The sequence below is a fragment of the Boleophthalmus pectinirostris genome, unplaced genomic scaffold (assembly GCF_026225935.1).
Source record: "Boleophthalmus pectinirostris isolate CB_2022bp ecotype Guang Dong unplaced genomic scaffold, ASM2622593v1 HiC_scaffold_7, whole genome shotgun sequence".
Taxonomy (NCBI): domain Eukaryota; kingdom Metazoa; phylum Chordata; class Actinopteri; order Gobiiformes; family Gobiidae; genus Boleophthalmus; species Boleophthalmus pectinirostris.
Window position 1 is genome coordinate 25,514,834 of NW_026571473.1, and position 13,219 is coordinate 25,528,052.

The following is a 13,219-nucleotide window of genomic DNA, read 5'->3' on the forward strand; positions in this document are numbered from 1 at the left end:
TAAAACTAATGAGTATGCGTTTTGGGCAAACTTGATTTTGAATGCAGCTTATTTTGTATGCTTGGTGGTCTCGGGGTCACTCCGGTCAGCGGTCTTCAATCATGTGCCACAAGTGAAATGCAAGGTTGTGGCCCACTGCCCTGCCCTATTTAAATCTTGGGTGCGAAGCAGATTCTTATACAATGAAGGATATAGATCTGCAAGAGCATATTTTAGTCCTGGGCTGGTTTGTAAGAGATGGATTGTTTCATAGATTTCACTGTTATTTTAGTTTGAGTGCAGAAGTAGCTTCTTGGCCCTTGTCAGTCTCAGTTCTGGTTCGTTCTTATTGCAGCCTCCTAGCCTCTTTTAGTTTAGACAAAGTTTAGTAGTCCATGCTTTACTATTCTATCGAGTGACACTAATTTTCTCTGTCTTGCATGCTTTCTGGAGAATCTAGAAATATTATATATTTTTTTAATAAATCAGGACAATATTTCTCACTTTCAACACTGGACAAGACACACATGAAAAGACCCAAAGAAAACATTTTAAGATTTTTATTATTAAAATAGTCACCTACAAAACAACCTATTAACACTATTTACAGAGTAGCAAGCAAAAACGCCTGCTAAGACACAAAGTGAGATATTTTTTACAGAGACACCACTGTGCGTCATTGTCAAGAACAAGTCCGGATTTTAAAATAAGATGTTTTTTGGTAAAAACAGCGGTGGGGCACACTTCCCTGAGGGACAAACCTGCTCCTGTGTCAGCACTGTCGTGGACATGAGGTAATATGGTATACTTTCTATTATGGACTGTAAAAATTTGCGATTATTTACCAATAAAGAATAACTATTTCCACACCATGTTAACTTGAGAGGGATCAAACGCATTTGTCTGTTTTTGAAATAAAAGACCTTACAGTGGGTTCAACAGCACAAAAATGTCCATAATCAGTCACTTCAAGTAGAAGATTATAAACAACAACATTGAAGCTTGGAGGTTTTCACATGACAGTCACGTCAGTACTTCTGTCAGAATCTGAGTGCTCTGTAGGAAAAAAAGAAAATGCATATATTAAACCACAGTTTCTAGATAGAAGAGAAGTATAACTCACTTTGTTAACAAATAGTTATACTGTAATACTGTACTATATTTATTATCTATAATTAATAACAACATTGTAATACAAACCTTTATTGTTGCCTGTTTGTTCTTCTGTCTGTAAATGTAAAGGTCAAATATATTAGTAAGTATAAATAACTTTAGTGTGGAAAATGGACTAATACGGGAAAACTGCAAAAGAAAAAGCACTTACTCTGACTTTTCTTTGGGAGTGAAGGTTCACAAATCTCTCTGTAGCACACATCCTGCTGGACCTTATATGTTCGCTTGTATCTGCAAAAAATACAACATCCTAAATAGATTGCTCCAAATTCAACATATGTCTTTTTAATCAGTTTCAAGGCCGCGGGAAAGCTTCAGTATCTGATATAACTTACAGGTAATGACAGACTCCTCCCTCCCAAACTGGCACACTTTTGGTTTCTGAATATAGCCGCGTGCATGGGTGCTGGACTCTTTGGCACACTGGAACATACAGAATAGAGAAAAAACATTATTTGCCGCTAAGTGGGGGAAGTCTGTTAGATGGTTTTGGGGGTCTTTGGGGAACTTGTGGGATGGGCTGGCTGGGTGATCCTGACCTGTTGATGGATGATTTTAGGAAAGGAATGTTTAAACAATCTAATGTTGATGTTTAGGTGAAGAAAGGGGCTCAGGAGGAGAAAGAAAAGTACAGTGACACTTTGGTCCCCTTAAGGCAATGAAGGTCTATAATATGTCTATGTCGTGTCTATCTATGGTCAAAAGACATGCAGCCTAAACATGTTGTATTTGCATTAAGAATCACAGGCAAATACACTCAGCAAATGCTTTATAATCCAGATTGCATGGTCAGTCTAAATGTAGCGTAGTGTTTGTCAGTGTTTTGCTTTTTAAAAATTTGTAAAAAAAAAAAAAAAAAAAAAAAAGTTTATTTCTTTCATTTTCTTTTATCTGAACAGTAGAAAATTTTATTACAAATACAAGAAAAATATGTTGTTATACCTAATTGTTTCTCTTTCTAGTAGTGGGAAACACTAAGTAGTAATGTCCTAAATGCAAATGTAAAAGCAATATTTTTTTCTCATTTAGGCAACAGAACAAATTTAAAACATGCTTTATTTCTTTAAGTCTATGTATCCATATTTGTTTATCCCACTCATAAGTCTATAAAACTTATTAATATAATGTAATCTTTGTTTGTCAAGGAAATGGTCTTTATAGATAAAGTATTAGTGCTTATGTTTCCTTCAGGCACTGCACATTTTACCACACTTTTTACATAAGCCTGATAGAGACAGCAGAGGCCTCTTTTGTATTCAGGATCTAGCGAAGAAAATCAGAGGTTATAATGTAACTGGGGTCCTCTCTGTGGCTGTGTAAGGAAAATACTATGTTTCTTTGTGCCTCTTTCAACAGCAGCGTGTATTCATGTTATACATTCGTGCCCTGCAGCCTTTAAGTTAACCAGGCCATTCATAAATGTCATTGGAGCGAGTTTCCTGCTTTTAAGAGAAAGAGCTGGAGTCGTGGCACTCTCCACAGCTGACCCACAGAGCTGAGTATTTCACATGGGACATCATTGGACCAGTATACTCAGGTATGGATTATGGACACACTATGGACTGAAATATAATAATCCTATAAACAATCAGGTACATCAAAAATATCAAGTGAATTTAAATATTCCCAATTATAATTTGTTTAAATACTGGTGTCATGACTAAAATTTAAAACTCTAATTCAATACTAAGGAACAGACTTGATACTCGATACAGATTCCGATACGACAATGATAATAAAAAATTATCTTTCTTTACGTAGATCATTCTGGTTATGATTTATATGCGTACAATATTACATGTCGTACTTTGTAGATGTTCCACCTAAAAGTGCGCTGTATTTGCAAGTACTTACAATATGATGCTGTTGTTACAAATTGTGAATAAACACCAACTAAACCTTATGGAGTCTTCACTCTTCAACATGAAATCATAGTACTTTCTTTTCTAATACCATGCAGTTTCTGTGTAATTCCTCTGTTGTCCAGGTGTGTTCCATAGTCAAGGTTATACTTGTTCTGATACAGCTCAAGATCCTGTGAATGTGAGGTTTTTAGTATCGATACCTGCTCTAATGAGTATCTAGTTCGATACTAGTTTTAGTATTGATTAGTATTTTATTTTCGACAAACATATCAATACTTTGCAAGGCTATGGAGAAAAAGTGAAAAAATAAACAGCATATATAACTTAATTCCACATCTTCATGTATTTTTTTAACTATTTGTACGTAAAACTTTGACTTTTCTGAGAAGTGAAGCTGAAGGTTTATTGCATTATCTGAATTTGTTTGCTCAAGTAAGGTCCATTAGATTTAGTTTAATTCTTGTCACACCAAGATGTTTTGGAATAATGCAATTTGAATGTGTCACTAACTCTGTGCAAATGGCATTTCATGTAAATAATGTAGTTCATTCCATTTAGCTTGATTCAATACTGAGTCTACTGATACTCAAACTCAAAGTCTTAAACTCTACTACAAATGTTTTTTTCCTTTTGAGTTGTTCCGCTTATGTATTTTTATAACATTTTATTATGGTATTTATTTGTTATCTATGAAGCACATTTCACTGTGAAAGCCTGAATATAATCTGTAAATCAGTAGTTACAGGAGAATCCTCAGGCATGTCTGACGCAGGCAAATTGCCAAAACAGCAACACACACATTACACCCTAGTATTATAGTGAGATACTTGCTAAATCCTCCAATAAGCCACCCATGTCCTGTACCCATCAAAAATGTGAGAAAATTAAATGTGTGTCAACAAGGGCGACCAAAATAAGCTGAGGCACTGTCCATTTAAATTGTAGCCGCTGACATGTACAGTATGTGTGTGGACACTCACAGAGCTCACACTGCCTGCCCTTGAATCCCGTGGCGCAGTCGCAGATGAAGGAGTCCCCCGCGCCCACGCATGTGCCCCCGTTCAGACAGGACAGGCGACGACAGTCCTGAGGCAGCTCTGGAACAACAGCTGCAATCAACATCCACACAGCACACAGGCTCCGGTTACAAAGACCAAACATTGTTTTTGGCCCGTCAAATACAAAAGTTACATTAACTTTATTATTGTTCACGACTGACATACCAAGTGCATACGCTAACATGATTCATACTTAAAATAAAATAAAATATACAGAGTTGTTAGATTTTAGATTTCATCATAACATTCTTTAAGTATACTGGAAAGTATCTGGTTCAACATTTGTGTATTATTCCACTGGATATTATTAATGAAAACAGAACATTCTAATCTGAAAACCACCAATTTGCTCAAAGTTATATTTGGATTAAGTCACATATAGGTTGGTTGTCTTTGTCTTTATAATTAATAAACATTATGAAAACACAGATGATCTCATTCTGTTCAAAAAGTTTATTTGTTAGGCAGAGAATCAATAACACTGACATCCTTAAACCTTTTAGAAAGTTTCCATAATATTAACATTGACTCAAAGGAAGGTACTGTGGCATGTAAATGGGGAGCTGTAGTATTAAGCATTAGCCTGTCTTATTTAATAAATGATGATCCTATAATAGTAGTACTAGTATTTATTCTTTATTTGTCCACCATCAAAATGAAATCCCATCTGACTGCTTACAATATATTTGCTTCAGTACAGTTTGTGTGTTGGATCAGCTATGCCCTTAAACACAACCAGATGTGATAATTAGAGTCATCTCCAGGACACCTACCAGGCGCTGTCCGCACGCCCTCCTCCTCCTGGAGCTGTAGAGCCAGGCTGATTTTGTTCGTTGTCTCCTCCATCTTCTCTAATCTAATTGGAGGGTCAGGTTCTGCAAGGCAAAACGTTTCCGAGCATTAAACACTGTCTGTAATAGGTCAAAATTAAACACAGACAGGATTTGAAACAGGGGGAAAGAAAGACTATTTGTTATCAACCTTTATTGTAATTTAGAAAAATAATCAAATGAATCAATAATAAATGTAAAAGAGATCATATAACAACATTCTATATAGGCTAGTAGTATTTTATACAAATGAGGAGAAGCTATAATTAACAGTGTTCAGATTTTTGTTGTGATACAGTGAATTCTTGCATCTAGTCACTCAAATATACACAAATGATAAAGCTACAGCATTTGTGCATTTGCCATTTGAATATTTCATGGCAAAGTGCAACACTATCAACTGGAAAAACTGACTCTTGCTCCCCACCTGGAGTATGACGTCAATGCAGTCTAAAATCTGAAAATCCCCAATAGAAGAATCACTCAAGCGCATCATGGCATGTGGAGATGGTTATTACTATCTAACTATTAACAAGCCTATGACTATAAACAAGTTGGCTGTCCATAGAAATATTTGTAAAAACAAAAAAAACATTAACATGAAAATCAAATCAAATGTAAGATAATAGTTTAGTCTAATAGGCTCAATGAGCATTTATCTTTTGATATGTCCGTTGTTGTCTGCACTACAAAATTGTAATAGCTGTATTGTGAGCTATAGGCCCAATGCCTCCAAAGTACAATTAATCAAATAGTGAAAATGAAAGAAAGGTGTTAAAAATGTTTTTAAAAAAACTATAGTGCAAGCATAAAGACTATGTGGAAAATATAATGCACATGTTTGTTGAATATTATGGTTCATATTACTCGTTGGCAGAACTCTGGTTTACAAAATATTTGGTCTAAAATATTCCATCTGCAACATGACATGAAAAAGAAAGCCATGTTTAGACCAAATCAAAACAGTTGTGTTAGAAAAATACTTTGAAGCAGAACAAATGTTTAAATATTAATACACAACGTCTTTACTAAATATTTGATGTACAACGTTTGTATATTTAATCTTTGCTTTAGACGTGCAAATTACAAACAAAAACTTCATACCATGTGATCAAACAGAAAGCAGCAGATGACTAAATACAAACACATATGCACACAAACACATATGTGAAGTCATTTGGCCAAAGCTTATTTACTGGAGAAATATCAAGAGAATTTCCATTTCCAAGAAATTATTTATGGTTTTGTATTCATAAAAGTTTAAGCACTTCAGATTTAGAGCTGTAGTTTTGTGACCTTTATGCAGTGAAGAAAATGAAAGAATGCATTTAACATGTTTAGGTGATCTAGAAAGACTAACCATAAGAATAATCTCTCAGAATATTTGGCTTTACAAGCACAATTTGTATCACATTAATATGATGATGATTAGGGATTTATCCAGACTCATACAAAATGAAGTATGAATAATAGTATTTTGTTAAAGATCAAGTTTAAATCAAGACTTAAGTAGGATTAAAGTACGTAAACTCAATAAATACATTAATACAATATATATGATGTTTTGACCACTGTACATATGTCTTCTTTAGGTAAATTGCTTTTCAGTCAGTAACTTACTTGTTCGATGTCGAATTGCTTTTCTGGGCATATTAGTTAATCTAGTTGTTATCTTCCCCCTTCTATCAATGAGTTCTGTGTATCTATGGAATCAAACAGAAATCACATTATTTTAGCAGCAGATAACCATCACATATTATATAATACAGTGGCATATTATTGTTGAATTTTGGACCTACCTGGGCAGTTCTTGTGAGTTTTCTGTCTCTTTATTCACTAGCAGGTCCTGAGTGTGTGATGGAGGAGCTGTTTGTCCATTATAGGCACCTGTAGCTCGTTGCCTTTCTTCTCTTCTTCTGCCTGTCCTACTTTGCATTGGTACTGTGAACAAATAAATAATGAATAGTACATTATTTGGATTAATGAGTTCTCTTTGGCTCAGACAGCTGTCAGCTCAGGCATTCATCCAACCCATGCCAAATGATAATGGTGTAATCCCCATGGCAAACACAGGAAACTGTTACAGTGTACTTAAGCAATACACTTTGCCCACCAGAGGCTGAATATAGAGATACAAGTATGTGGATCATGCCCGGTATACTTTCTGGCAAAATTGTCTTATAGACACTGTAATGCAATACAATATCTAGACCAAATGCGTATGCCCCATGTTTTTTGGATGTTTCAGAAGAGCACACAGATACTTACATGTGGAGAATGTGAGGTGCTGGGGTGCACTGTGCACCTGCTCGTGGCCTGTGTTTTTCACTGAAGTGAGAGACACATAGTACAGCTGTCCTGGAGTGAGCTCTCTCAAAGTGTAGGATTGTAGTTTTCCATTAGGCAGAAAGCGGCTCCTTGTGTTCAGACCCCGCGTTACGTTCACCACAAAACCATCCGGAAGCATCCTGGAGGGGCGTGCCCAAGTGATGAGGGCCGAGGTAGAGCTCACGTGGGAAAGGGACAAGTTCAGAGGGGGGAGGGGTCCTTAAAGATACGCATTAGGTTAAACATGAGAGTGTTTAAATACTTAGAGCACAAAAAAATCTTTGAAGCATTGGTTAAATGTTTTAACTGTTTTAATTATTTAACTTTTCATATTATAAACTTACTTACATTAATTAATAAAAATAGAATTAATCTAGTATTTACCTTTTATCAATATATATTTAATTGTAAAACAGAAATGTGTGTAATATTACTTGTCCAGAAGTTCAGCGGTCCAGCTGAGTGGCTGGTGGAGGGAAACTCGTCAGGCCTGACACCACTTTGACTCAAAACATCCACTGTGTATTTGTGACCAGGAAGTAATGAACTGGGAAACACAAACAGACTTGAGTTGAAACTCAGTGGAAAAGTGAAAGACTTCATTCAACAGAGGTAGACTGGTGTCATCTAGTGATGAAAACCTGTACTGCATTTGTATCCAACCATAATCCCAGTGATAGACATGAATGGTAACTTTGCAATGAGCAAGTCATAGTTCAGTATATTTAAAGATGAAAACAGTGAAAACATTAAAACTCTTATGCAATGACAAAATAATGTCAAAACTAAAATAAAGTAAAAAATAAACACATAAATAGGTAAAATAGCAAAGGTGAATTTACAAATGTATATGATTGTAGAACTTAATACTAGTTTTGAGTAGTTTTGAGTTACTTTATTCTCTTTTACTTTCCCCTATTTGAATAACTGTAACAGCCTCTCTCCAGCACCTCACCTGAAGCTGTGCTCTGTGGCACTGGCGTTCAGGACAGCAGACAGCACCTCCGTGTGGTTTCCGGAAGGAAACACAGAGACCAGGACTCTGCTCACAGCTGCGTGACGAGCCGCCTGCACCTGCCACCGCAGCCACACGGCAGAGGACGACACATTGGCTACAGTCAGCTGCTCCACCCGCCGCGGCCCTGCACACACAGAGAAGAGTACAGGTGATGAAATATAGATTTATTTAAATTAATGAGTACAGTATTTTGAGTTTTGATAACAAGACTCCAAATTCAGAATTGTTACATAAGCTATAGCAAATACAATACATTTATTTGTAATTTTCCAGTAATTTCATAGTTACTCAAAGGTTCACTATAGTCCTAATTTAAGTGGCTTAAACAAATAATATAATGTCTTGCAATTTTACATAACTTATTTTAATGTTCAATATTTAGCCTATTTCACGTTGGTGCTGTTGTAAATGTATCAATTATTATTAGTTTATTCATACATTCAGAATTCAGTTTTTATCAATTTAGCCTACTTAACCTTTACATGTTCTTATTCGATACTTATTTTACAAATCTACCTGGCCATGCAGCTCTTTCAGGCCTCTTTGTGCCATCCTACATTGACCATTTATATTGTATAGAATAAACAAAAGCTTCTCACTGGTTCGTATGAGTGCGGTGGCAGGCCGGCTGTAGTCGCTGTTGTTGATGTTGTGTTTGAGGGAGAGGGTGGAGATGTTATAGAGGAGCCCAGGCAGCAGACCTCTCATGACGTGGGTGTGTTGTCTTCGGTCCAGCAAGTCAGTCTTTCTACTGCCACGCCCCAGAGGAGCGTACTTCACTGCAAACCCACTGACCAGGCTCTGAGAGGGCTCAGGAGGATCCCATCGTAACTCCACTTCACTCTCTTCCACACGCACCACACGGAGACCAGAAGGTGGCAGGAGGTCTGAGAATATCATATCCATATTAATCCTGGTTTATAAAGTACATTTTACATTAGTGTTCACAAGAAAATAACACAAAAATAGCATAAAGATGTATATTAAACATTAAAGCACACCACATAAAACAACTTAAATGACTAAAACTGAAAAAATTATATACTCAGAGGCCCTTACGACACAGAAGCAGGGTGTTCAGCTTCATATCAAATAATCACACATCAAAACACAAAAGCTGATCACTCCCCAAAGGCTATCCCACTAAATAATTATTTTGTTGTTTGCCAAAACAAGCTTTGAGGAGTGTACATTCACCCTTACCTTTTTCACAGTCCTTCCCTGTGTGCCCCACGTTGCACACACAGTTGTAGTTGCCTCTTTTGTCACTGGTGCACAGGCCACGGTTTCCACAAGGGTTGAGCACGCAGGGGTCTTCCACTAGGGGGAGACAAACGCATATAACTGATGTGAAAGATGGTTGGTTTTCGAAAATCAGATTCCCTTGCCAGATTTTATATTGTTCTTTGTATGTGGGCATATAAAAGGACAGCTGGAGTTATAAATTATTTGGACAGTGGCTGGAAGTTTAGTTAAAAAGTTAGTTGGTTAAAGAGCTAGTTGACTGAATTAAAAAATCAAGCCAAGGGTCGAACACATTCAGCCATGCAGGACACCTTGAAATGAAGCTGCTTACACATTTGGCACTGATCTCCAAAGAAGCCCTCCTTGCACAGACACAGATAGTTTCTCCTGTAGCTTCGACACACTCCTCCATTTAAACAGGGGCTGGAGTCACAAACATCCTGCTCTGCACAAACACACACAGGACACATCTGTTATCTTTACATCGATATACATAAGTATTTCAGATATCAAAAGTAAAGTACTGTACCTTTTTCACAGTGCAGTCCTTTAAATCCTGCAGGACAGTGACAGAAATACGAGCCAGACTCATTCTCACAAGTGCCTCCATTCTTACATGTGTCCGATGAGCACTGACTGACAGCTGCAGAAATAATAATTCATCAATATCTTTGGTAGATAATAAAAGTCTGAATTACACTTGCATTGTACCATTTTGACAGCGGTTTCCACTGAAGCCTTTTTCACACTCACAGAGAAAGGACCCCACCTGGTCCCGACACGTTGCTCCATTTAAACAGGGCTGTGAGCGGCACTCATTAATCTCTATGAGAAAGCATTAACATTATAAACAGAGGACAGAATAGGACAATGTACCAAAACAATGGAATACAAGCTGCTATGAAGGAAAGTGTCTTTGCTGGTATAAAAGTGAGTACACCTTATTTTTCTAGTTGTTCACTGTAAAGTCAGAGAGCATGACAGTAATATATTTTTCCTTCATGCAGGTAAACTCATTGTATTGTTATTGTATAGACAGACCTTCGCAGACAGGGGGCTGACTCCAGTCTCCCTGCAGACCGCAGATGCTCTGAGTGGCACGGGGCACAGGCTGGAAGCCTGAATGGCAGATGTACACAGCCATGGAGCCTGGGGTGGTTTTGGAGAAGTGGACTTCAGCATGTTCAACATGTGGCGGGTCTCCACAGCCCTCATCTGAAACACAACCAGATTTTGTTAAACAGTGCTATGGGATGCTAGGTTGGGTAACAGTTGTAAGGGTTAATAGTTACAAAGGAGAACCGTTTGACGTATGCAGGACATGCAAACAACAATCGTGCACAACTCCTTACCCAAACCAAACCAATCATTTTAAAATTTCCATACAACAACAACACTGATAATCTTGAGTCACAAAGAGATCCATGTAAGCAAAGAATTAATAACTATGTTCAGTTTCAACCTTTTAGTGTGAGCATGGTAGAACTGCCATTTTAGACATTCAAATAGACAATATACCAATATCAAGTAAGCCATTCAAAATGTCATTCATACAAAATACGCAGTCTCACCAGGGGAGGCGTGTGTCAGACTCATGTTGATCTCACAGTGTCTCCCAAAGAAGTCCTCTGTGCACTCACACTTGTACTTTCCGATGTAATGAAAACACGTTCCTCCATTTAGACACGGGCTGGAGGAGCAGGGGTCTGGTCTTCCTGAAGGACACAATACATTATGGACTGTAGGCATCCATCCACAGGAAATTACTATAAATGGGCTGTAGAGGTGGGTGATATTCTTTTAATAACTAATGTAATATTTTTGCATTCAAACATAGTGTATGCTATGCTGCCTAGAATGAGGTTCAAATATCTTACATAATAGATTGGATAATAGTCTAATCTTGAATATTTATTTTGGTAAAATCTTGTAAGGACATATCGCCCCACTTCTCTTGGACATTCTGAGTCTGCAGTCACTGACCGACTTCACAGTGCTTCCCAGTGAACCGGTAGGGGCACACACAGTGGTACATCCCGTGCTCTTCTTTACACGTGCCCCCATTTCGACAGGGCAAAGCGGCACAGGTATTGAGTCTAACTGTAAAGAAGAAGAAATCAGAAATATTGAATCGCACTAAATACATCAGTTTCAGTAAATTTCATCTCAAAATAATAATTCAAGGAAGAAGCCCATAAGTTACTCTTAAGTACTTATTAGCATAAGCCTTTTAGCTATGGAACATTTCAAACAGCATTACGAGTTATGGCGCGCTTCCTGGTGCATAAAACTAATGCTAGGGGTAAGCCTGAGTTATAGCCCACTATAACTGGCCTGGAGACATTTTAGAGTTTTTATTGAGTCACTTAATTATGTTTTTCCATTGTCATATTTTTTAAGTGTAAATAAGGTACAAATCACTAAACAGACCTCAAAATGAACTACTGTATATTCTAATACTAACAGATTTTGCCATCTGTATGCATACTTTAGAAATCTGGCTTGTCCATCAGTAAATACTGCAGAATACATGCATCTCTTTTCTCTTGTGTGTACAAAATTTCATTAATGGGCCCATATTACGCAATCTTCTTATCTGTTATAATGGTATTTCCTCTTCAGAAACATACCTGGAGCTATGTTTTGTTTCACTGACATGTTTAACACACAAACTCTGCATATTTAAGCGGTGTTCTCTTTTCCAAACTGAAAACACTCTGTTCCACCTTGTGATGTTATGTGGTAAGTATTAGTGTTAAAGTGCTTTTAATTTCAACCTGTAAATTTTACCTAATACAGGACCGTCAAGTATTTTTCACTAATGCATGAAACATGGGCTGTGTGAAATGGAAACATTAACATACATTTTTAGGTTTCTCAAGTGAAGTTACCTTTCTGGCAGTGCTTGCCCCAGTATCCATGCTTGCACTCACAGCTGTAGCCTCCATCTCGCTCGTAGCAGTAGCCTCCGTTCAGACACGGAGACGAGTCGCACACCGACTGGGGCTGTACTGAAAAACATACAGACACTTGACTGTGTCCCAGGGCATAGACAAAACAACCTAAGCTATAGTCATATTATATTATATGACAGGATCCAAAGCAAAAGAATATAATGAATCAGTGAAGTCATATTAAGTACGTTCAGTCAAATCGAGATACCACAGTGCAAAATTACCAGTGATTTCAAACTGATGGGTTGGGACTTAAATGAGAATTTAAAATTGACAATTGTATATTAAATTACTTTGTTGTAAGTAATTTGTAACCATACATGTCAGGTTATAGCAAAACAATGTACATGACTGTGGGTTTGATTCACAAATGGTTAGTTAATAACATCAGAAGAACATACTAAAGACTTGTTAGTTTACAATTAAGGTGGAAAGGAGGCCTGAATTCTATGACAGAATTTGGCTTAGCTGTCAGTGCCAGTTTTGACCCAGTTTATTTTAAATATGGTAAAAATGTAGGGTCTACATCGTTGGTATACATGAACCAAAATGGCACAAAGTCAGCAAAAGTGAACTAAGATGATTGAAGGGACATTCTCACCATATACCCTATACTAACAGAACAGGCCTTGTTTGGATGATGTAAACTATGTGGAGCCATTTCTAAACAGAAAGTGACACCAGGTTTAAAAATGAGTTGGTTGCTATAGTAACCGTCAGCTGAGGCCAATCACACATATGTGCAAAATGCCCTGTTGTTGTGTTGGTC

General features: G+C 37.2%; 1 protein-coding gene across 2 annotated transcripts in view; it reads right to left on the reverse strand.

The window, feature by feature from the left end:
- Positions 1-559: 559 nt before the first annotated feature.
- Positions 560-13,219, reverse strand: part of sned1 (sushi, nidogen and EGF-like domains 1) — a 29,470-nt gene continuing 16,810 nt past the window's right edge. Inside the window, exons 12-31 of one of the 2 annotated variants that reach the window (XM_020918803.2) lie at positions 12,388-12,507; positions 11,480-11,596; positions 11,068-11,211; positions 10,538-10,711; positions 10,208-10,321; positions 10,026-10,139; positions 9,828-9,941; positions 9,455-9,571; positions 8,851-9,138; positions 8,189-8,375; positions 7,668-7,780; positions 7,174-7,452; positions 6,705-6,846; positions 6,526-6,608; positions 4,849-4,950; positions 3,998-4,114; positions 1,488-1,575; positions 1,304-1,383; positions 1,180-1,207; positions 560-1,035 (exon numbers count right to left, since the gene is read on the reverse strand). In XM_020918803.2, the coding sequence (XP_020774462.1) occupies positions 1,182-1,207; positions 1,304-1,383; positions 1,488-1,575; positions 3,998-4,114; positions 4,849-4,950; positions 6,526-6,608; positions 6,705-6,846; positions 7,174-7,452; positions 7,668-7,780; positions 8,189-8,375; positions 8,851-9,138; positions 9,455-9,571; positions 9,828-9,941; positions 10,026-10,139; positions 10,208-10,321; positions 10,538-10,711; positions 11,068-11,211; positions 11,480-11,596; positions 12,388-12,507 (2,519 nt within the window). In that variant the 3' untranslated portion in view covers positions 560-1,035; positions 1,180-1,181. Of the gene's footprint in view, positions 1,036-1,179; positions 1,208-1,303; positions 1,384-1,487; positions 1,576-3,997; positions 4,127-4,848; positions 4,951-6,525; positions 6,609-6,704; positions 6,847-7,173; positions 7,453-7,667; positions 7,781-8,188; positions 8,376-8,850; positions 9,139-9,454; positions 9,572-9,827; positions 9,942-10,025; positions 10,140-10,207; positions 10,322-10,537; positions 10,712-11,067; positions 11,212-11,479; positions 11,597-12,387; positions 12,508-13,219 lie in introns of both variants that reach the window. The other variant, XM_020918802.2, reaches the window with a different exon arrangement.